Genomic DNA, 24,923 nt, shown 5'->3' on the forward strand with positions numbered 1-24,923 from the left:
AGAGAGAGAGAGAGAGACATAGAATCCGAAGCAGGCTCCAGGCTCTGAGCTGTCAGCACAGAGCCCAATGCAGGGCTCGAACTCATGAACTGTGAGATCATGCTCTGAGCTGAAGTTGGGCGTTTAACCAAATGAGCCACCCAGGTGCACCCTGTAACCCTTTTTCCTTCGGAAGTCTGCTGCAACGCACCTCAGCTGGGTTTTTTGTCTTGAGCAGGCATTAGTGATTTATTCTCTCCCCAGTCTACCCTGTTTGTTACATGGCTGGAGAACTTTATTTCAATTCCTCTGAATTTTTTTAAATGTTTATTTTTGAGAGAGAGAGAGAGGGAGAGGAGGAGAGGCAGAGACAGAGAGAATCCCAAACAAGCTCCATGCTGCCAGGGCAGTCCGACGTGGGGCTCAATCTCACGAATGAGATTGTGTGTGACCTGAGCCGAAATCAAGAGTTGGACACTTAACCGACTGAGCCACCCAGGCACCCCTCAAGTCCTGTGAATTTTCATATAGACTAGTATTGCCCAGAGAAACACATCTCGTGTTCCTATTTTGTAGCACTGGATGAAGCGGCCTGTGGTTTTCTGCTGTTTGCTGTATCCCAGGTTGGGTCCTCGGTCCTAACACTGGCCACCTCCCACTCCTTACTATCCATATAGAATTAAGCTCTTCCCTTCATTCCACCCACCGCCTTTGTAGGTGTCTGCAAGAGTATCTTCTTGATTTGATCCTCAGCTTTTGGTCCAAATTATCGTTGAAACACCATCGACAGCACCAGTTTAAACAGAGTACGTCTGGATTCTGTATGATAGGAATCTTGTCTTCGACCTCCGGTCTTACTTTCAAGCTTCTGGGAGTCTTAAAGTCTGGATCAGTCCTTGAGGATCTGCTCATCTTTACGCGAGGTTTCTCAGCTCCCGGCAATTCTCTGCCAAGTGCCAACTGTGTGACTTGCTTCCTTCCGCGTACATTTTCTGGGCACCCACTCCGGGCCAGAGGTCCTGCCATCAGGGAGCGGATATTCTAACGTGAGACACTTTCAGAGAGCGGTAACCAGGACTGACACACGCTAGAGACTAACCACACGGTAGCGCTGGAGGCAGTAAAAGTGGTCATTTCCGTCCGGCTCTGGCACATAGTAGACACTCTGTTATCCGCTCAGTATTTTAGAAATATATAACCGTGCGGTTGTAGATCTTCTTATCACAGTTTGGCTGAGGAGCGTTTGTACTGTATCTGGAACCGTTCTAGCTTAAAAGAGACTAAAGAGGAATGACAGCCAGACTCAACGCTTTCCTCCAGATTACAAAAACAAAATTGCTATCAAGGCCAATATCGGTACAAACAGAGAGATTTTAATCTGTGCTGTATATTAGGTAATAGTCTTGGATCAATGTGAAATTTCTGGAGTGTGATCACTGTACTGCGGTTATAAAAATGTCCCTGTTTCAAAATTTGAGGTCTGGAGCTTCATAACGTAATTTACTCTCAAGTTCAGAAACAAGCGTACCTATCCACAGAGAAGGGCGTATGCACGCGTGTGTGTGTGTGCGTGCGCACACACCCACACACTCGGTGGTACAGAAAAGGTGGCAAAATGTTAACGAGCAGAAAATCTGGGTGAGTATATGGATGGGTGTTCACTGTATTCTTCCATTTTTTTTTTTCTGTAGCTTTGAAATTCTTTAATATAAAGAATTGGGGGGGGGGCGGGGAGAGGAGAAAATAAAAGATAAAAATACCCTGGAACTACCTTCAGTGGTTTTTGAAGCAAAAGCCCAGGAAGTGAAGAAAGAATTGACAAGTCAGTTCTGAAACCAAACACAAATACTTTTTATTTATGGGATATCATTTTACATCAATTCCATGAAAACCTAAAACCAGTTTGCTGTACTCAAGTTAGGTGGCATAACAGTATTGTAGTTAGGCTGGAGTCACAGGACTTGCACGCGTTTATGGATGTAATGCAAATACTGACGACACGAAGCGTTCACAGTTACAGGTTGGCTGCTGTCCACTTAACAGTAACCCCCAAGGGAAAGGATTCTATGATAAAAAGCAACCCATGTTTTGGTCTCATTTACAGACACCCAACGTTTAGTTGGTCAATGAATTCTATACATTTATCATACAACATATGAAAGAATAAAAGATAAGGCTTACAGAGGTATTTTAGCAGTTGTAAGAATAAAAACCAAGGGCACAAACTAACTTGGAAAGCTTTCTGTATAAACTTCAAAAGCACTGTTACAACGGAGACTTGAGAGGCAACAGATGTCCGTTGTTAAATGAGAATCTAGAGGGGTGTCTGGTCAGATTTTGTAAAAACTTAATTCAGAGTTCATGTTTCAAAAAAGCGGCACGTAACATTACAGTGGGTGTTCATGGCAAATCGAATCATGAAACTTCTGACCTACCAGGAAACACCGAAAAGTTGTATTCCATGACAACGGAGTATTGCAATGTGTAGTTCAAAACACAGTGGAAAGAGAGAAAAGGTGTAGACAGGTAAGAAAGAAAAACCAGAAGAAGGCACCCTAATTTCTTTAACATTAAGCACTAAATAAGTGTCTGATGACTGCTCAATTTTATGTAACTTAGGAACATTTTTAAGAGAAAAGTATCTTATTACTCATTTGGCCCCTTTTCTGCTCCCTAGAAACAAGTGCTGACTGCATAAAATCAAGAACTGAGGGCAAGCACTCCACAGTCACAGAGGCTTATTTTTCAAGGAAGTTTGAAAATTATTTGGAGTTTTCTAAATATGCAAGATTATCATCACGTTGGAATACCTACTTTCACATTCTGTACCACGAACGGTTTTCACTCGGGTTTTCCGCCCATCATCAAAATGGTCACTATGGATGAAATGTAACGTCTCCCCATAACAATCCTTTTATCTTAGGATTAACTGTGCTTAGTGTTTAAAACATTCTCCAGTTTCTAACAATAACTTTTACACCAACTTTATCTGTGATTCATACTTGTTTAAACAAAACTGTAATTGATCAAATTTAAGAACTGTGGCCATTAAAGTGTGTTTTTGTTTTTTTAACTTTACAGGATACTTTTGGAAACAAATCAAGCTCTTCGCCAATTCAGACTTGGCGATGGCCAATCGCCACTGGAGTAACAGGCACCCGTTGGAACGGAACCCCTTGCAACACATCGGTCCCAAGAGCTGTGCTTGCCATCAACACCTTCTATGCTTCTCAGGTATTAATTTGTGCAAACTGGTAGGAATTTGTAAGGTAGAAGTGAGTCTACAATTCCTAAGCAAGGAATGATCAAGTATGCTTAATCACTACAGAGTTTTTCACACTTCTGGTTTATTTCACAGCAAACCAAACATTTCTATTTGGTAGAAAAAGGAAGTCATTTCACTCTACCATATCATGATTTTGTATATGCACACACACCGTATATACATACAAAATTTCTGTCTTTGGTGGTTCAGTTAGGGAAAAAAATAATATGAAAATCTGAACACTGTTTGCAAATAAACTGTGAAATAGTGGTCAAGAGTAGCATCGTCTGTGTGCTTTACTCATTTAATGCCATTTAAAGGTTCACATTTAATCCAAAAGATTTTTTTGGCCAGATTTTGAAATAACCCAAACCTCTTCCAATCATTATTTAATCATGGGTCCTGCTCACATCTATAGGATTCATTTGTTCAAATGCACCATTAGCTTTTTACTTGGTTTATATCATTAGACTTTTACGTTTTCACAAAACTTTAGGGACTAAATCAGGCATTCAATAGCACCAGTTAGTTGAGGGGAAACATGTTACCTAAAAATTTCCTCAAGAAGGGTAAGGCAAGGGGGGGGGGGGGGAAGACACAGCATACAAACCCCCAAATACCGTCCTGTTTACTCTTGTTTCTTCATCCACATAAATAATGGCTATCACCTTTCTGTACAAATTACCCAGGTAATGAATGACGAGTGGCCCCTCCAGGAAAGGTCCTACTGCGTAATAAAGTTAGCTCAATGCTGGTGGTTTCGTGTCCACTGCCTGCAATGGACATTCTGCCAGGGAAAGCCTAGCATGAGAGAAACAAAATGAAACGAAACGAAACCTCTCGCTTACGGTAGAGTTCTTTTTCCAAAAAACTAGAAAATTAGACGCCGTGAAAGCTTAACTGAAAATCCAAACCACAACTAAAAGTGCTCTGCGGTGACAAACTGCCAGCGAACCATTCGGCTTCCACGGAGGAGGCGAAATCAAGGTTACTTCGAATGGCACGGGAAGCATCGGCAGACCCAACACTGACCAGGAGAATGCAAAAGGAGAAACAGAACCGCTAAAGGAAGTTTACGAGAGTTTCAAGCTCTTTTCAAAACGTGCGATTTTCATTTGTTCACGTGTACCTATATTCGAACTACTCCGGCTTTAACCTCAGAGGATAAAATCCTACACCTCGCATGGTGGAAAGGCTTGTGGCATGGTGCGTGTCTGTATGTTCAAGTAATTAGAACTTCCGTCGTTTAAAAGCGCTCATATTTAAGTAAACCAAATTATATTTGGTATATGCCTCTGAAAATTTATGACTCCCACCTGCTTCACGAAAGTTGGCCTCTTAAACAAGAAGGTTAATTCAGGTAACATTTGCTTGTGGTAACAGTTGTTCTCTCTTGTTTTCTGAAATGCTACATTTGAGACCAAATAAAGTAGAATTGGTTCGTCTGAAAAAAGGGACTAAGAAATATGCCACAAAAATTATTTTTACAATACAGTTTTGCAGAAATAATCTCTAGGTGAAGCTTTTTCTTTTTATACACATATACAAAATTTAAACAGCAATATACACATCATCACAGTGAGGACGTTGGCAAATTCACCAATCTGTAGTGTAAATACAAACCGCAAAGCAGCCTTCCAAGAGAACAATGCTACACAGCAAGCAGAGCTGACCCGTTCAATAGCAAACACCACAACGTCCCTGCAGAAGGGAGACAGTGCAAGAAAAGCAGCATGCGCTTGGATACAAACAGCAATTTATGGCTAATGGTTGACATATCTGTGGTAACAGTGACTCTCTCGCTGCTATGCATAAAGTCCTAGGACATCTGTTTGTCTTTATACCACTCCACAAACTCGTCCAACAAAACTGGCCCTAAAGAGAGAGAGAAAACAACACGGCTATGAGGCTCTTCCTCACAGGGGGATGGATGTGCGAATGCACGGTGGCGGGGGTGTGAGGGCGCCCAGCGCCGGTACTTACACGCTCCATCTTCGTCGTAGTTGCTGAGGTCAAGGTTAATTGTCCTGCTAAACTCTAGCACATTGCACCACTGGTCTTTGTTAATAACTTTATATTTTGATTGCTGATGGAGGGAAAAGTAATATGAATTACCGACACTCAGAATTAACAAATGGCACGGTTTCAACTGCTGTATGAATCAACATAATCAAGTTCACGAAGGTTAACTCTTTCCACTTGAGGGATGTTAAGCACCAATCTAGGACAAGGATGAGAGAGAGCAAGAGAACTGAAGATGACAATTTGCATTAGAAAAATATTATGAGGGCTCAACACAAAATGACAAGCACATCAAAGAAACGTGATTTTTGTCCCTAGAAGTGAAATTCCTAACCTGCAGAAATCCTTTTATAAAAAAGAGGTAATTAACCTACTTCACAGAGATACTGCAAGAATTAAAAGAGAGAATTCATGTAGGGTACTTCACTCGGTGCTTGGCAGAAAGCAGGGGCCAAAGAAAGAGCCGCTCCCACGAGTAACGCTGTCCTGAGCGGCACAGCTCACTGCCGGGTGTCAGCACAAAGTACACACAGCAGCGACTTACTCTACGAGAACTTACGAAGTGCTACCAGCGGTCTCAGAGCTAGGTGCTCTGTCCAGCCACTGAAGAAAGTTACTGTTCTAACAATTCAAAACTTGAATCTGATCACAAAAGTAACAAATCAAGGATACCCATGAAGTGGTTTTTCTATTCCTCTTGGACAAGAAATATGCCGCAGGTATATTTTAAAGTACACGATTCCTGTAGAAAGACTGAAAACTAAAACCCAGATTCAACGGCTTTGGAATCCTAACCACTAAAAATCAGGAACACCGGAAAACAATACAAGTACATCAAAAAGCAAAGAGCTGAGCCAATGGTTTTGAGGATGCAAACACAAGAGAAACTCAAATGAAAGGATCGCTGTGTCCTTTGAAAAGAAAAAAAGCAAACTAATGTAAAAGAGAGAACAAAGCACAGACTACAAGTTGAACTTTCTAAGCAGTGCAAAGCAAACATCGGTCACGGAAACAGTTGAAGATGCTTCTGGAATTGTGCAGTCAGACCTGCCTGCGGCAAGGTCTCTCAGCTAAAACGCACCTCCCACTCAGGCTCAGTCTCCTCAACTCCAAGAACAAGGACCTATTTCTACTCATTTTCCAAAGAAAGCTAACATGTCATGGGATGGCCAGAGAAATTAGAACAGACCATTTGCAGACATGGATTGCCATGTAAACAGACACTTCTCACAGTAAAACTAGAGTTTTCAGACCTGTCTTAAGGAGTCCTGGTTAGGAACATCAAAAGCAATTTTTAGTAACAGTCCTCAAAGAATCGTATCAGCTGGAAGTGTTTCCGGACCCATACAAAAAGTGGGTTGCCCAGAAGATTACGGCAGGGGTGAAGCCGGTCAGGGTACGGCCCGAGCTTTCCTCAAGGACTCGGCACCCTCATCCTTTCAAGCAAAGGGCACCTTTTAAAGGGTTTGGGGCTGGAGGGCAAGAAGGATGCCATGTAGGACAACCCAAGTAGCTCAAACCTGCATCTCAGATACTCGCAGGTCCTACAGCATCACACAGCATCAAAACCAGCTCCTGAGAACCAGCAGCTCAGCACTTCTGATCATTAACACTTAAAGCAAACAAACAGCGATGGAGTGAAACGCTGGCGTCTTTCTAACGCAGACGTAAAGCAAGTGGAAACTGAGGGGGATACAGCCAGTGCGCCTAACGCTCAGGTTGGTCTAGGTCCCCAAGTTCCTGGAGAGAAGACAGATCTCTTATCTATCTAGACGAGACTAGACAACAATATATCACAAACTTCTTTTAGTAAGAAGGCAGAAGGCTGTTTTTTAACCTTTGCTCGCTCAAAGTGGAAATTCACCTAGAGCCACAAAAGAAAGTGAATCTTGCTCATGCAGAGTAGGAAATCCTGACAGAAGTAAAGCTTTCCGAGCGGGGCGAGAGAAAGGAAAGGACAGAGCTCCAGCTGTCTCGCTTGCACCTGCGCCGGGGAGCGATGCGACACATGACCCCACACACAGACACACCCCAAGAAAACGGGTAACTGCTCATGGACAGCAATTACACGTCACCATAATTCCTAAAGGCAGAAAAGTACAACAGACAAAATTACGTGAAATGGTTAAATAAAGTATACTTGGTAGTTCTAAGCAAGCAAACATACATTCCATAAAATAGCAATTTGGTACCTCTAAGAATTGGTGAAAAACTGGAAAAAGGGGCCAGATTTTTCCTAATAACAGTCCCAACATGCACTTGGCAGTGTTTATGTCTAGGCTGCGCTGGTCCTTTTCCTGTTTAACAAACAAAAACAAGGATGAGCCAGATGCCCCCAAATAATAAATTCCAATAATCCAAATTTCTATTTCACTTCGACACAAAATTAGTTAACAGCTCATTTATCATACACCATAAAAACCCTGAACCAAGACTAAGGGAGGGGGGAGGGGAGGCAGTCAAACGCAACGGAGGGCTTAATCGTTTGGGTACCGTACCAATTTACCACAGGAAATTCATGTCAGCTGAGTGATCGCCCTAATGCAAAGTGGATCAGTTATGTAGTAACAATACCGATGATTATTTCATGGGATAAAGAAAAAGCTACAACTCAATCACTCGCCATTTGACATTTCTGATGATCATCCAAATCATTAGTATTGACCCCAAAGCCCGTGACTTAACTGAACGGAATTTAAGGGTTTCGGTTTCCATGCTTAGGAATCAGGTTTCCTTAATAAAAACCATTTTTTCCAACAATTTCATTTCATTGGTAAATGTTTTTCTTGTACCTAAACATGCTGGAATTAAATTCAACTCATAATAAATGCTGGGGCTCTGGGGATTCTAAGAGGACGAATGCATCCCCCTACTCTGCGGGAAAACAGTCTAACCTATTACAGTCCTTCTTACCTTGGATTTATTAGATGTGAAATCTCTTAGCAGAATACACCTAACTAGTAGCCCAGTGAAAAACAACATTTTGTAAGGAAACCAGAAGAGAAATATTACATAAACCTGAATATGGGCAGATTAAGCTCAAATTCACTGATACTTGCAATTAGGATCCTCCTCTCTCACTGTCCCCTTCTGTACAAGTTTCCATTCCGGAACTACAAGTGGGCACTTTCTATGCAAAGGGACAAAGGACCTGGGACCATAAGCGGTAACCTCACACATCCAAAGCTAGCCTCCCTGTGGTATTTGAACTACCGTGGCAATTTGCAGAAGTACTTTTCTACAAAGGGAGAAAGTGCCTGGCTATCTCACTCGGGGTGGACTCTAAACGTTCGCCAAATTAACAGACGATGCTGTGACCACCACTGTCAGCCACATATGCAGCCACACACACCTTCCGATAAAATAAATTGTTACCCCAAGGACTTAATGCTGAAATGCTCTTTAGTACACAGAGAATTTCTGGCCATGACACCGGATTTAGAAGTAAAGGACTCAAACAATACAGCAAATGTGAGGGCCTCACTCAACAACAGCAAACAAGGTAGATGCAGATACAGGAAGATGTGCAACGGGGTCTGTCTTTCGGTCCCGGTCATAAAGCGTAACGACCGTTCTCGTACAGACCGGGTCAGATGGCTCCAAGTCACCCTTCTCTGTTACAGGCCACACAACTGAGTCTGAGGATGGCGGGGGCCCAATTCCACAGTTCAATGCCAACAGGTGGGACCTCCTTTCCACGGCGTTCTCTGCCTGTCTCCCGGCCATGCATACGGGTCTTGCTCAGGGCTGCGGTACTCACTCCCATGGAGAGGAAGACAGTAGAAAAGGTGCTCCCGAGATTGCCCACCTTTTGCCCACCACCTCATTGGTTTGTTGCATTTCGGGGGTTCATACTTCTGTGATGCACTGTGCAAGCAAATGGAAAACTTCCTCTTACCCTGTAACATAGGTGTGGCAGACAGCAACAGCACACCATGCTATAAAGCAATCCACAGAAAAATAAAAAAATAATAACGAGTAAACTGTGGAGAACACACGCGGCACCACAGGACTGGGCCCAAACGTCGTTTGTTGAACAACAGCTCGTGCAGCACAGGGCTGACGCCACCGGCATTCGGGAAAAGCTTTCCCTCTGAGCAGTTTGTCATCATTCACCACACCTAAAATCACTAGTCTTGCCTTGATACATTTGTGCCTTCTTCCAACATCAATGCCTCTGTCCCCATCACAATGGACATACACTAAGGTGACAAAAAAAAAAAAAAAAAAAAAAAAAAAAAAAAGATACGAAGGACCTGGACAGACTCTTTGCAACAATATAATCATCTGACAAACTGATGATCATGAAGGATTTCAATGCATGTGTTTGGCAGTGATGCCAAAACATGGAGGAAAAGGCATCAGACTCACAGGACCGGAAGCTGAACAGCACTCACTTACTCCTGCTCTGCCAGGGTGCCAGCCGGCAGCTCGCAATCACTAACACCATCTTCTGCCTAGCAAATAAGAGAGAGATATTATGGATGCACTCACGGTCGGAACAGTGGCATCTTGCTGGTAACCAACATTGCCAGTGGGGGGACTTGACTAAGTGCGAATGACCATAACTGGAAAGGCTCAAAATTCCTGGAACAGCACAGTTGAGAGATCTCACAGCAAACATCTCCTAAACAGCAAAATGGGAGACACACTCAGGGGGTTCTGTGACAATGATCCTAATGGCAGTCTCTGCAAAGGAGTCCCAATTAAAAGTGAAATGAATCTTCTAGAATGCCATGAGGCAGCCATCAACATCATGGGCAGTTTAAAAAAAAAAAAAAATTCACCTTAACAAATTCAAGGAGTACGGCAAAGACACACAGAAGCTCCTCACGAGAATTTAAATAGTACACTGTCAACACCAACCCTAAGACCCTCTGCTCATAGAGCACCAAGGAGCGAGGGACAGATTTCCGCATCTCAAGGTCAGAATCTAAGCAGAAAGTGCCTTGAGAGAGACAGGCAAGAGTCGCTCAGTATCCCTGAAGGCCCATCAAGGTTAAAGGAGAAGAAACGAAACTTTCCTTCCTGCCTACTCCTGACCCAAAACGTGTAGGTATATATTTCACGCACTTGCATTCAACGTAAGATAACACATTAAAAAACAATTATATTTTTCTAATAATAGGAACCAAACAGGTTCTATACACCAAAGATACACTAACTCCCTACAATACACAACTAGATTCTGCCTTGCTGCCTCCTTAAACACAGATTTTTAAAAAGCAGTTACAGATGAATCAGGCCTCTTAGCGGTGCCGCATAAAACCAAAGGAATGTATCTGAAGATTTGAGGAAGTTATGTTTTGTATATGGAATAAATGCATTCCTCAGGCTGAAGTCTCACAATAGCTAACGTAGAGAGTAATGAAGTTCTATTAAGGTCTGATCTAAAGTTCTAATACATATACTTTTAAGAAGCACTCATGTTTATATAAGACTGTTCCAGGATAGGTCTTCTTGTAAAATGTGAAGATTAATCATTTTTTTCCTTAAATGGCTCAAGTGACTTAAGAAACAATAATAGAAACAAAGCAATTAACTGTAAATATGTAAATGTAAGTATGGTATTATAAAGACGAATCTTCTAACATCTTTCACATCCAGTATCCAGATATGCTGTATCAGAGGCCCCCAACTGTTCCAGATGATCTAGTTCCAATTTTCACAAAGTGTTCACAGCTTAAGACTTGTATGTGAAAAGGGGGATGGACCTTGAATTATTAAAATGATGAAGGAAAAAAGCCTTCAAAATAAAAAAACTCCCTAAAATTTTCGAGACAGCCTTTACCAGATGAGCTCAAGAAACAATATATGTGACCACAATTCACAGACATAGATGGCAAGAACCAAGTCGGAAATCGGTGTGTGAGATCCAAAGGCCTAAACTGAAAACGGAAGACACGCGTCCTGCACTTCTCGCTTGAGACCACAAGGATTACAAAAAATAAAGAGAGAACGCAGTCCTCCTCAACACAGCTACCTAAGAAAACAAACGTAAGGGAAAAATAATGCTAAAGGACTCAAAGCTTACTGTGATTCAGTTTACAAAACTGACAATGCAGTAAATCAGTTTTTTGAGCGGGAGCTTTTTTTTTTTAATGCACATTAAAAACAAGCTAAAAGTCCAAAAAAACCGAGTCCCCTCTCATTGGGAAAAATGAAACTAAATAATTATGCTCTTAGAACTTACCCAGCAACTCACTTACAGATAACAATGTTTGCAAGGCAATTACTTAATTAAGCTAAACTATTGACACTTCCTTTAGAACAAAAGAAAAAAAATCTGCCAACAGGCACAGTCTCTCCTTGTCATTTTATTTGGCACAGACTGTATTACTGTAAGCACTATTCTTGGAAAACAAGTCATTATTTGAGACTTGAGGTATGCAGACAACCTAAACAATGCCCGTGAAGCGTAACACAACAACTATTTGCAATTCTATGGGTAACTTTTACGAAAAACTTAATCTGTGCCAGAAACTGTTGTAAGTGCCTTAAACTCATTTAATACAACAACCGTGTCAGGACAGGCATTATTATTATCCCCACTTTATAAATAAGGAAACTGAGGCACGGGGCACTAAATATCATGAACCGGGAAGTGTGAGTCCAAGCCTGAGCTCTTCACCGAGTACCACGTACCACGTCGCTTCCCTGAGAAGGAACGAGGAGAGAGGCTGAAATACTGAGGCATAGGGTCCAATTAGCTTTACGAGTACCTGCTGGGCAAACCTCGGTGTCCACAATAACCACAGCGTAATCTTAAAGATAAAACTGACCAGATTTTCAGGGTAACCAACCTGGGATTAGATGACTACATATTCTTCCTTTCTTCCTGCTTTTGTCCTCGCCCAGGACAAAACCTTCTGTTTTCTTCCTAATTCACAATGAAAACATGAGAAGTGGAGGGGGTGTGTGTGTGTGTGTGTGTGTGTGTTGGGGGGACTGTGTGGAGAGGGAAACTAGACAGACACACTGGTTAAGAAGTAAGAAATTTATTAGGGGAAGTGACTCAAACCACCGCAACAGGTGTAGGTTAGAGTCGGGTGGGATTCTCTGATAAGAGGTTGCTGAACGAGGCCTAGGAAAACTTTCCTTAGTAAACTCTATGAGTGACGTGCTCAGTCACGTCTAATTTGCATGGACAGACATGACTCAGCTGCTATTTTACCGACAGGAAGACGACACAGGAGCTTTGATCTGTGGGGCTCCCTACATCTTCCCGAAACACCCCCTCAGGAGTGGTCACAGAAGCGCTGGGAGCCTGAGGCCGGCAAAGCACGAACAGCCAGGGAGGCTGCGGGAACCACCTGCGGGAACCACCCTGTCGCCCAGTAAGCGCCGCCGTGAGAGCGCCTCCCAGTAAGAGGGGCTCCCACCGGGCTCTTCTGCCTCCACAGAACCCTCTGTTACAACTTCGTAAAGCTTTAGTTTGAGGACTGCAAGGGCAAGGACTCCCCCCAGAGAAATCGCCCGCTGCTCCCTGCACCCCCGCGCCTCACAGGGAGGGCCTCCCTGCTCCCCACCTGGCGGCTCCTCCTGACTCCACTTTCCTCCCCACCCCGTGTGGATGCACCTGTGTTGGTCTAGGAGGCCTCTCGAGTCCCTCTGCCCCCCACGCCCACAGCCTCCTCACTCAATCTGCCCCTCATCTCTCCTTTCTGCACCAAGTCCAAACATCCCGCCAGGGGAAGGCCAAGAACGCCCGCTCTTCTCAGGGCTAAGACGCTGCTGCTCTCAGGCCCTCTCAGCCCAACACCTGTCCTCCTCAAAACTCCGAGGTGTCCACTCGCTCCATGACTTCAGCACGCTACCTGCCTCTGCCACAGAGAACGGAGAAAAATCAAATTTAACGGACATTTAATAACTATTCCCAGATCAACAAAAACTTACTATAGTTTTTTACCTCATTCCATTGGTACAATCTTACTGTCAATAGGTCCTTTGTTTAAAAGGAATCAAGAGGTTCCTGGGTGGCTCAGGTGGTTAAGCGTCCGACTTGATTTTGGATCGGGTCATGATCTCACCGTTTGTGAGATCAAAGCCCTGAATGGGGCTCTGTGCTAAGAGTGTGGAACCTGTTTGGGATTCTCTCTCTCTCTGCCCATCCCCCGCTCACACTATCTCTCTCAAAACAAACAAACTTAAAAAAAATTAAAAAGGAATCAAGAAAAAATGGCTGTTTTATTTAAAGGAATTCATACAATGATATTTGCTTGTATAATAATACCTACATCGAGGAAAAAACCCTTCCACATAAAAATACTCAGATGAAATCCCACTTGTATGGAAAAACTGGCCATTTCAGCCCCTGAATGTATGTCCCACCATCTTCCTCCAACAAGACACCACAGGGTGGTGACAGTTTCCAGTCAGGGAAGGCGCTGTGGCTCTGTGAGATGACAGTGACGTGCACCACAGGGGCGGTGCTTGGGCCCTCCTGCCGTCCCCTCCTTTCTGGCTCAGTCTCATCATCTACGTAACGACAACACTGGACCAAGTGGCCTCTTATGCTTTCTTTCAGCTCTAAAGCTCCACAATTCCACGGCATCCATAAGACTAAGTTCAAGTCAGAGTAAAATTAGGAGAAAAAGAATGCAACTTTACAGCCAAGCACTATTTTTAATTGGCTACAAGGTTTGAAAGTGAGAGGAAAAAACCCAATCACATCCTCAGGACTATAGTCTTGTTGGAGAGATGTCAAAGAGCTCATTTTACCACTTTCTGGTATTGTACTATAATTTATTTCCTGGTACATTAAAGTATAAATGAAAATATTTAACATATGCCATTGTTACTTACAACAGGGAATATTTAAGATGTTAAAACGATCAGAAAGTTTCACGTCTATTAAAAGTTTGATTTTTAAAAGGTCTGCTGTGTTAATTACGCATTATTACCTCCAGGAGTCATGTTTTAGTAGGAAAAAAGAAAACGTTAGAGGGGGGAAAAAGAAGAACTTGAGTTCTGCTTCTAACCAAGATGCAGTTAGAAAAATCAGATTTCCCCTTTCAGTTCCAACAACCAGAAAATTGGACTGAATATATGAAGTGATGCCTCTCACACAATGGGCAACAGACCATGACCACTGAGAAAAAGGAGACAGGAAGTAAGCCCTACGGTGATCCCAGCTCACTGTTGGGATACCCCTCTGAGGCCAGAGCACAGGAGGGGGAACCCAAACCAAGTCCAGTGGTCTTGCTGAGTTGGAAAAGACAAGAGTTCAAGGACACAAAGGTGGTTATAATTTGTAGGACAGAATACCAAGGTGGGACCTACACAGAGAGGGATCTAGACATTTACAAAGTGTCTCCCTAGTCACTGGCCAAGGACTTCTCTGTGTCTGTGCAAGAGGAAACTGCCTGAGTCTGGGGAAGGAATCACACGGCAAACAAGCAGGCAGGGTTCCTGCAGGGTTAGGAAGCCCCTGCATTCCTACCAGCTACAGTGAAAGGACCTAACACACATGGCCTGGGGTAGAATCCTCAAAAAGAGTCTTACGGTGAAGCTGAATCACCCCTAGACTGACAGCAATCTCCAAGTAACTGTAATTATACACCAGGAAAACTTTTAAATCAAATCTTATTTAAAGGAATACTAGAAAACCCTGAAACCAAAAACATAACATTCACAATATCCAGCATCCAATCAAAAAACAAAGAAACAAAAACTACTAGGAATGTAAAGAACTTGTGAAATACGACGCATAATCAAGATAAAAATTAAGCAATAGAAAGAAATCCAAAAACGACATACATGATGGTACCAGAAGATAAAGTTGTTAAAACAACTGTTATAAACATGTTCTAGATATTCAAGAGGTAGGAGATATTATCACATAATGAGGAGAGAAACATAAAAAAAAGGCTCAAAAGGAACTTATAAAGATGAAAAACTACAGTACTTAAAATTAAAAATACACTAGCTAGGATTAACAGAACTAGACACTGCAGAAGAAAAAAGATTAATATTAGCAGATGTAGCAAGAAATATTACAAAGGGGATGGGGGGGGGACCCAAAAAACTGAACGTGGCATCACTGCCTTGTGGGACGGTATCGAGCATCTAACATAGGTGTAACTATAATCCCAGACAGAGGGCAGAGGAGAACGGAAAAAATGATGAAGAAACAACAGCTGACCAACTTCCCAATCTAATGCAAACTATACGTCCAAAGATTCAAAAAACTAAACAAACCGTAACCAAAATACATATAAGGAAAATTATGCCAATGCATATCATAATCAACTTGCTGAAAAGCAGTGAAAAGAGAATAAAAAACAAAACAAGACACTATGTTCAAAGGAAAAATGAACATCAGACTTATCAGAAATTATACGAGACACCAAGGGAGAGAGATTGTTAAAAGTACTGAAAGAATATTAGTCAATCTAAAATCTTTTACCCAGAAAAGCACCTTCTAAATTGAAGGCAAATTAAAAGCTTAGAGAACTCATTACCAGAAAAGCTGTACCACGAAAAATGTTAAAGGGAATTTCTTGGGTAGAAGGAAAATGATACCAGGAAGAAATGTGAATCTACACAAAAGAAATAAAGAGCACAAAGACGGTGCATCAAAGATATTTTTGCCTATTTAAAGCAAAAATGGTAACAATGTATGCTATGGGCTGAATGTCTGTGGCTCCCCCAAAATTCGTATGTTGACATCCTAACCCCCAAGGTGATGGTTATTAGAAAGCGTGGCCTTTGGGGGGCGCCTGGGTGGCGCAGTCGGTTAAGCGTCCGACTTCAGCCAGGTCACGATCTCGCGGTCCGTGAGTTCGAGCCCCGCGTCGGGCTCTGGGCTGATGGCTCGGAGCCTGGAGCCTGTTTCCGATTCTGTGTCTCCCTCTCTCTCTGCCCCTCCCCTATTCATGCTCTGTCTCTCTCTGTCCCAAAAATAAATAAACGTTAAAAAAAAAAAAAAAAAAAAAAGAAAAATTTAAAAAAAGAAAGCGTGGCCTTTGGGAAGTGGTTAGGTCACGAGGCTGGAGATTAGTGCGCTTATATAAGGAGACCCCAGAAGCTCCCTCTTCCTTTCTGCCATGTGAGGTTACAGCAAAAAGACAGCCATTCAAGGATCAGGCTCCAGGCAATCACCAGATACCTAATCTTGCTGGCAACTTGATCCTGGATCTCCCAACCTCCCTTCTACAGAAATAGATTCCCGCTACTTAGTCTCTGGTATCTTGTTGTAACAGTTTGAAGAGACTAAGTAAGACAATATATTGTGAGATTTATAGCATGTGTGTATATATATATATATGTAAAATGTACAACAGCAGCAGAAAGTATGGGAGGGCAAAATGAAAGTCTACTGTTATAAAAGTTCTTGCGTTATACATAAAGTAGTAGAATATTATTTGTAGACTATGAAAATTTAAAGATGTATATGTAAAGCCTAGAGCAACCGCAAGAAAAATGAAACAGATGCAGCTATTAAGACAATAGTGGAATGGAATGATTAAAACGGAATCATTAGAAAAAACAAACAAAACTCAATCCAAGGAAGTCATGATAAAAAGGAAAAAGAAACAAAACAGATAAGACAAATAGGAAAAAAATACTATAGGGGATGTAAATTTAACCATAGCAATAATTACATTCAATGTACATGGTTTAAGCATCTCAATTAAGACAGGTATTGTCAGACTGTGTATATGGTATCTATAAGAAACTATATCCTACCTATAAGAAACCCACTTTAAATAAAGACACATGGACAGGTTTAAAGTAAAAGGATGGAAAGAGATCTATCATGCAGACTTTAATCAAAAGAAAGCAGGAATGGCTTTATTGGTATCAGACAGAGCAAACTTCAAATTAAGGAATATTACCAGAGATAAGAGACATTTCATGATGCTAACATGTCGACTCTTTAAGAGCATAGAACACCATGAAGTAGATCTAAACCTAGTTAGTATCTGCTTCAAAATCCATGTTGGAAACAACAGGAGCAACAGAGCTGGAGAGTTTAACAATCCCCTCTCAGTGAGGGGCAGAGCCTAGCAGGCAGACATCAGGAAGGATACAGAAGACCTGAACAACACTATCAACCGACATGACCTGACATTTATAAAACACTTCCCCGAACAGCAGCAGAATATTCATTCTTTTTATGTGTTTTACACATAACACATTCATCACGAGACCATTCTGGACCACAGATGAGGTCCCCATACCCCTAAGTGAACTGAAATTACACTGGGTATCTTATCTGACCACAACAGAATTAAACTAGGTATCAATAACAGGAGGCTTATGTGGGAAGTCCTAAATACTTGGAAAATAACACCAACAACACGCTTGTAAATAACCAGTGGTCAAAGAGGAAATCACAAGGGAAAACAGAAAACATTTTGAACTGAGTGCAAATGAAAATACGTACATCTCAAATCTTGTGGGATACAGCTAAATACACCAAAGCAAACCAAAGGATTCAATAAAAAATCCATCTTAGGGGCACCTGGGTGGCTCGGTTAAGCGTGCAACTTCAGCTTCGGCCATGATCTCACCGTTCGTGGGTTTGAGCCCAACGTCGGGCTCTGTGCTGACAGCTCCGAGCCTGGTGCCTGCTTTGGATTTTGTGTGTGTGTGTGTGGGTGTGTGTGTGTGGGTGTGTGGGTGTGTGTGTGTGTGTGTGTGTGTGTTTGTTCGCGCGCGCGCGTGCGCGCAAGCGGCTCTCTGCCCCTCCCCCATTCACCCTCGCTCTCTCTCTTGCTCTCAAAAATAAACATTGAAAACAATCTTTTAAATCCATTTTAGAGCATATTTTAGCCAAACTGAATCTATTTGGCAATGATTAAATATGCGTGGTATTCACCTTCCATAAAGGGGCTTATTAATTCATTGGTAATGCTCACCAAAAGCAAAGACCTCTGCTGGCTGTTACTGAGGATGCGAAGAAAGAGAAGACACAGTCCCTGGCTCGGTCTGAGAAGACGAACGCCTGTCGTACCCAGACGCCACCCAGACGCCACGGCCGAGCCGGAGGAGGTCGCCAGGGTATGCAGCGAAGGCGCACGACCCCCCAGGTCAGGAGGACCCGGGAGGCTGGGCCCAGGCGCCCGACGCAGGAGAGAGCTGGGAGAGCACCAACAGGACTCGGGCAGAGGCCCGGAGGGACGAAAGGCAGAAAGCAGAAAAGCCAAAAACGGCGGGCGGCAGGTTCAGCTGACTGGACTTCCCCGCAACACAGGCGCCGTGGGAGAAAGGAAGCCTGGGGTGACTGGCAGCCTGGACTTGAGGCCAGAACCCGGGTCTGAGTCCTGGATCCACTGCCGCGGACAGAGTGACTACGGTGCAATGTGTCTGCTTCTCCGAGGCCCACTCTCCTCCTCGGTGTAGTAGATCGAAAACGCCCCTGCCTGTCACTCGAGAGGCTGCAGAGCAGCTGCAGGGGGCGCATAGGGAAGCCCCACGTGACATCCGGGCACCGGGAACTGAAGGCTTCGCCGAGCCGGAAGGCGGCCCAATGACCCTGGGGCCGGAGGTGGAGGAGTGGCACCCTGCTAATGTGATGCTGGAGGGGACGTGACAGAGCCCGGGAATAAGGGGACCACAGCAGCGCAGGCAAGGAGAAGGAGGACCGAGGGCCTCGATCGGATCGGCAAGGCTGCGGTGGAAGGCGCCACAAGAGGCGAGCAAAGGAGTCCTCGGGGCACAGGCTGCGCTGATGGACCACGGCTGGCGACGAGGCTACGGCAGATACGTGGGCAACTCTGGCCCCCAAACAGAAAAGCTGGAAAACAGGGCTTACTTTGGTGAGAAGGTAGAACGCTTCTACACGAACTTTACCAAACAGGAAGAAACAGCTGACTTTGGGAGGAAAACGATCTCGCGGGATGAAATACTTAATCCTACAAACTGTGTATCTATTCTAAAAGCATCTGGCAAATAACTTCCGCATACGATTACGCTAATGCCATTTAGTGGAACACTGTATCTGAATTTCACCATACCATTTCTGACATCTATAAACTTTCACGGGTTGGGATTTTATGTGAAGGTTACGAGAAATGCAAAAATGCACAAATGAGGACACCACAGAGAACTACTCATGTGCTACCGCAGATGCACCAGAATTCACCGTCGGGTAAACCTCTGGTGGGGAACTAGCAGAGCCGAAGCACGTAAGCAGTGAAAAAGACCAACATGGTGGTAAGAAAAAAGGGAGTCACCTGACACTGAATTCTTTGCTTTAAATCACAATCGATCAATCAAGCCCAATGCCCTGAATGCACCAAACACACCAACTTAACAGAAAACACGACACCGCTCTTGAATGGAGTGTGACCGTGTGGGCTGGGGACTGCGGGCGAATGAACACAATGCCAACTGGTGCCTCAGAATCCACTGCCTAGGGTGACGAGGCTGAAAAACTGAGCCTTCATTCCGCTCCAGGAGAACCACGGTCACACACTTAGCCCAGCCTCACGATGTGACCAACAAGATGCTCACTTTTCAAAATGACGACTGGAAATTAGGGTTGAATAATGTTCATTGCAATTAGCTTAGGTCAGAAATTCAAACGATTTCCAAATACAATACAGGAAGTGAAACAGAATCAGATCTGCAGTTTACTCCAATAACTCAATGGGTGAAGGTTTGTTGTTTCAGGAGAATGAAAAGCTTTTCTAAGCCTATCTAAAAGACATTTAGAAAAGTGTCTATTACATGCCAGTTTATAAATTACTTCTCAGCCAATAGCAAGAGCTATTCAAGGTCTGGCACCATAGCTTTTTGCTAACAAACTACATTTTTGCCCAGAATCAGGGTTAGTGTAGAAAGCGTACATGTAGAAAGAAATCCTAACTAGCACCCTGGGAGTAACTTACTCAACCTTCTTTGCTTGCAGCATGTAAAAACAAACCTCAAAAGGCAATTTAAAAAAGGGGGGGGGGCGGGAGGAGAGGGAAACATCTGGATAGGCTCCAGAGAACTCACCCGTGCAAAGTCAAATGCATATCTGTAAATAAGTTTAAAGTTTGTAGAATCATTTAATAATGATCTTAAGTAATCCAAAGTATTTCTGAGTTTTTCTGTTGTATCACATCTAGAAAAACAGAATAAAGGCAAATTATAACCTGAGTTTTTTTCTTAACTGGGGCAGTAACATGAAACAGAATACCAAAAGACAATAAAACCCTGGAGTTGCAACACATTCATGATGACCCATTTCCCTACGTTTTTGATTTTTAAAAATTTCAAATGTACAGAAAAACGGAAAGAATAATGAACAAGCACCCATATACCCATCCCCTCAGTTCATAACACACATTGTCACATTTGTGCTCTCATGTGCACTTTTTTCCGTACCACTTGAAAGTAACTTACTAACATGATGACACTTCACTCCTAAACACTTAAATACCATCATCACTCCTAATATTCTGTCAGTGTAAACTTTCTTAGCTAATATACAACCCATATACAAAGTTCCCCAGTGTTCCCTCAATTTTCTTCACAGATGCTTTTTCTTGATCCAGGATCCAATCAAGGCTCACGCATTGCTTTTAGTTGTCATATCTCCTTAGTCTCCAGAAGGGTGTCACCTCTCTTCTTTCTTGACAATGCCATTTTTGAGAACGGTTGTTTTGTAGAATCTCCGTTTGTCAGATAATTTCCCTCTGATTATACTTAAGCTAAATGGTTATGACAATGCTGCTTGTGAGGCCCTTCTCAGTGCACCCCATGAGAGGACTTGTAACGTCAGTCTGTCCCATTAGGAGTCACAGTAAATGGACTCATTCAGTTAAGGTAACATCCCCCAGATTCTCCATGAACAGGTATTTTCCCTCCTCTGAAATAGTATGTAATCTATGGGATGATATCTTGAGACTGTGAATCTTGTTCCCGAACAACCTTCCATCCGGTGGTTTTAGCCTCCACTGGTGATACCACCCGAATCGGCTTTGCATTTGAAGATGCAAAACGGTGATTTTTCTGACTCTATCACCCTTACCGGCTGAAGTTATTCTATAAAGAAGAGTTCTACTCACCACCTTTTGCGTTTTCTGGACTTAAGGATTTTTGCTTTTTATTCAGTGTTATAATCTTTTACTGCCTTTATTCTTTTTGGTGCACAAATCGTCCTCATTTGGGCAGTGGCCCATTCAAGCTGGTGCCAGTGTCCTTCTGACATGTGCCATCAGTCTCTGAGCACGTCCTTGCTTATGGTACAAGATATTCCAGCTCACCTTGTACTTTCTCTACCCTAGACTTGAAATCAGCTATATCTCCAGGGAGCTTTGGTGATGAAAACCTGTTTTTACAGATAAGGGACACACTGTTTATTTTTCCTAAGGAAGCAGACTGATTGGCTAATTTTACAAACTAATTTTCTGTTCCTCATATCTAGCCCTTAAAAATGAGAACCAAGAGTCACCATTTCCATCAGCAAAATCAAAGCTTTTCAATGCTGGACGTGCTTTCTTGTGTTCCCCTGTAGGGCTTTCACCTACCACTAAGCATAAGTAATACACAGTAAAAGTATTATCAACGTAAACAGTTTATATACTTTATAAACTAAAATACCGTTCATACGTTTACATCATAGATCAGCACACTGATCTATCTTTAGCAATAAATTTGTAAAGGTTTCTTTTTGTAGCTAACTACAAAATAGTCCCCCATAATGTACTGAGATAATAAAATACCTAAAAGTCAAGAATTAGAGTAAATGTTTCACTTCTATGAATGTTTCAACAAGTTAGAATGTGCTGTATTTCTTCCGGATGTTTGAAAACTAAAAAAGATAACAATTAGACTGTTTTAGAAGTCAGAAAAGGCAGGGGCAGCTGGGTGGCTCAGTCGGTTGGGCATCTGACTACGGCTCAGGTCATGATCTCCCAGTTCGTGAGTTCGAGCCCCACGTCGGGCTCTGTGCCGACAGCTCAGAGCTTGGAGCCTGCTTCTGATTCTGTGTCTCCCTCTCTCTCTGCCCCTCCCCCGCTTGTGCTCGGTTTCTCAAAAATGAATAAATGTTAAAAAAAAAAAAACTGTTTTAAGAAGTCAGAAAAGGCTTCTTTAAGGGACTGAAATGTTAGCTAATGGCTGAGAGCAGAAACAGGATATTTCTGGAGCAGAGGGTTTGCCAGATAAAAGGAACAGCATGCGCAAAGGCCCAGTGGCAGAAGGGAGCATGCCAAGCTCAAAGACTAAAGAAACCCACTGTGACCAAACGGAAGAGAGTAAGAGGGGAAGTGGTTCCAGGATAAGGCTGAAAGGGAGGTGAGGCCAGGCCATAAAGGGTTTTGTGGTCCATACTGTTTTTTGTTTTTTAAATTGAATCCTAGAAACACTGGAAGCCACCTCCAACCATGGGAGAGACCACAATCAGGCTTGCATCTTGAAAAATTCACTCTGAATCTCTGTGGAGAAAGGCTGGGGAAGAAAAAAAAGAGAGATGCTGATAGCCTAGTTAGAGATCTAGCGCCAACCCCCAAAAGAGGGCTGGTAGAAGCTAACAGGGCACACGAGAAAGCAGGAAGCTGGAGTCTAGGAGGCAGGAAGGGAGCAGGGCCTTCTCTGCACTGGGGACTCTACTGTATGGTTTGATTTTTTACTGTATACATAAATAACTAATGATACTTTATTAACAATATGGCAGAGGGTCAAAGAGGAGAGAAACCAGCTAACCCCGAAATATTTAAGGCCGAGGTCTCTCGTCTTCACTGGAAAGGAAGGTTAAGGACCAAAGCCACAGGAAATTGGCCAGATTTTGGCAGGGGGTTTAGTTTAGTCCTGTCCAATGAGAGGAAGAAGAACAGATGTCTGTTTCAACAGATTCAAGGGCAGAGAGCGCTCATTTAGACATCTGCTACATAGCTAAAAGAAAATAAAGTAGCCATGAGTCTTTGGGTAGAACCGCAAGGCAAAATGGAAGTTCGTTAGCATGGCTGGGAGTCTAGCTGCCACCCTGGCAAAAGATGTCCCCTGAAAGACGTTTCCATTTGTCTTAAGACGCTCAGAGATCCTGTCTGGAGTAAAGCATAAAATACCAAAGTAAAATTTTCACTTCATGTGTGTAATAAAGACAGTTACACATGTTAGAGCTATTACCATCAATAAAGAGTTTAATCTGCTTTAAAAGGGCCCCTGCCCCGGGGCGCCTGGGTGGCTCAGTCGGTTAAGCGTCCCACTTGACTCAGGTCAAGATCTTGCGGTTTGTGAATTGGAGCCCTGCATCAGGCTCTGTGCTGATGGCTCAGAGCCTGCTTCGTATTCTGTGTCTCCTCCTCTCTCTGCCCATCCAATGCTCATGCTGTGTCTCTCAATAATACATAAACGTTTTTTTTTTTTTTTTTTTAAAAAAAAAGGCGGGGGGGAGGGCCCTGACCCACAGAGCCTCTGGAGTGACCCCCAGCAGGGAACACGCCTCTGAGTCACCCAGTCCGAACTACAGGTTGCCATCTAGTGGCCACTCAACAAGATCAAGTGAAGAAACTGGCTTGTCGGGAAGTTGAAGCAAACCAGCCCGGGACTTCAGGAAGCAGCCACATCTTCAGCCTCCCCCCTGCCCCCTCCCCCCTCCCCACCCCCGCTTTCCGGTGTATCACACATAAGAAAACTCCTGTTACTTTCTGAGTGACATAGTGCCACACCGCTCAAGAGCACCGTTTTCCAAAACAAAACGTGGCCATACTGTGGGATCATTTCTTCTGTGACTTCTGCTCCTGTTACAGATTCAGAAGCACCAGAAATCGGGACAATAAGCACCAAAGGTTAAAACCAAAAGGAGTTCTCCATTCCCTGGGGAAAGGCCTTCACCCCTTCAGTTAGCCAAAGGTATTTTTCCAGCCAATCCTCACTTCTATGCAAAGTAAGCTACAAGTCTAACACACTTTTGTTTAGCTTAAACAGCTTTGTAAGTTTGATTCATTAGAAGTAACCTTAAACCCACGTGTTCGAACAAGGCGATAAAACAAACAGTCCACTGAAATGAGTTGTGCCTTCTCCTGACTGAGAATGAGCTACAGAACGTGGAATGAACATATCGGCCCCCCCACTCCTGCCAGATGCCCTCCGTCACTCCTTCCAGCACTTCCAAAACACTGGCCCTGGTGGGGCTTGCACACAGCTCACTCCCCTCCCCAGTGTCCAGGAGATGGGAGTTCTGAGAGCCCAGGCGGGAGTCACAGAGCATCACTTCCCTTTCCTGGTTCTAGATGTGCTGCCAGAGACACCCAGGGAGCAGCGGAGCATAGTCTCCACTCCCTCTGTCCAGTAACCATTTTCTTCAAACTTAGCATCTTAATCAAATATTCTATTATAAATACAGGGATTGTCACATACACTTTAATTCCAGACAGGTTTAATGAAACCAAAAAAGGGCAAAAAAGACAAAAATCCAAACTAGAAGACAAAACAGGCAATTCAGTAGACAGATTACTTTCTATCTCTAGAGCATATTCGTCTCTGAGTATTCTTATTTACCGGGTGTGGACACCTTACAAATACAGTACTTATGTAATCAATTCGAGAAGCATAAAGAGAAGTGGCCTTACTATTTTTGGATCTTTTGGCTGAACTTTGCTTCTGAGCCCCTGCCCCAAAAGGACTGTCTTGCTCGTGAGTTTTATTTCCCCAGGATGTAGAATACTGCAGTTGGCACATCGCTGCCATCCAAACACTTGCTGAACAAATCAATCTA

General features: G+C 43.2%; 1 protein-coding gene across 4 annotated transcripts in view; it reads right to left on the bottom strand.

Moving 5' to 3' along the window:
- Nucleotides 1-1,806: 1,806 nt before the first annotated feature.
- Nucleotides 1,807-24,923, bottom strand: part of DCUN1D4 (defective in cullin neddylation 1 domain containing 4) — a 76,485-nt gene continuing 53,368 nt past the window's right edge. For 2 of the 4 annotated variants that reach the window (XM_030313883.2, XM_032592992.1), the window contains exons 8-11: nucleotides 20,216-20,324; nucleotides 7,459-7,563; nucleotides 5,228-5,330; nucleotides 1,807-5,119 (exon numbers count right to left, since the gene is read on the bottom strand). In XM_030313883.2, the coding sequence (XP_030169743.1) occupies nucleotides 5,064-5,119; nucleotides 5,228-5,330; nucleotides 7,459-7,563; nucleotides 20,216-20,324 (373 nt within the window). In that variant the 3' untranslated portion in view covers nucleotides 1,807-5,063. Of the gene's footprint in view, nucleotides 5,120-5,227; nucleotides 5,331-7,458; nucleotides 7,564-8,641; nucleotides 9,134-9,667; nucleotides 9,724-20,215; nucleotides 20,325-24,923 lie in introns of those variants that run through there. The other 2 variants (XR_004343550.1, XM_032592991.1) reach the window with 2 other exon arrangements.

The sequence above is a fragment of the Lynx canadensis genome, chromosome B1, assembly GCF_007474595.2.
Source record: "Lynx canadensis isolate LIC74 chromosome B1, mLynCan4.pri.v2, whole genome shotgun sequence".
Lineage (NCBI taxonomy): Eukaryota > Metazoa > Chordata > Mammalia > Carnivora > Felidae > Lynx > Lynx canadensis.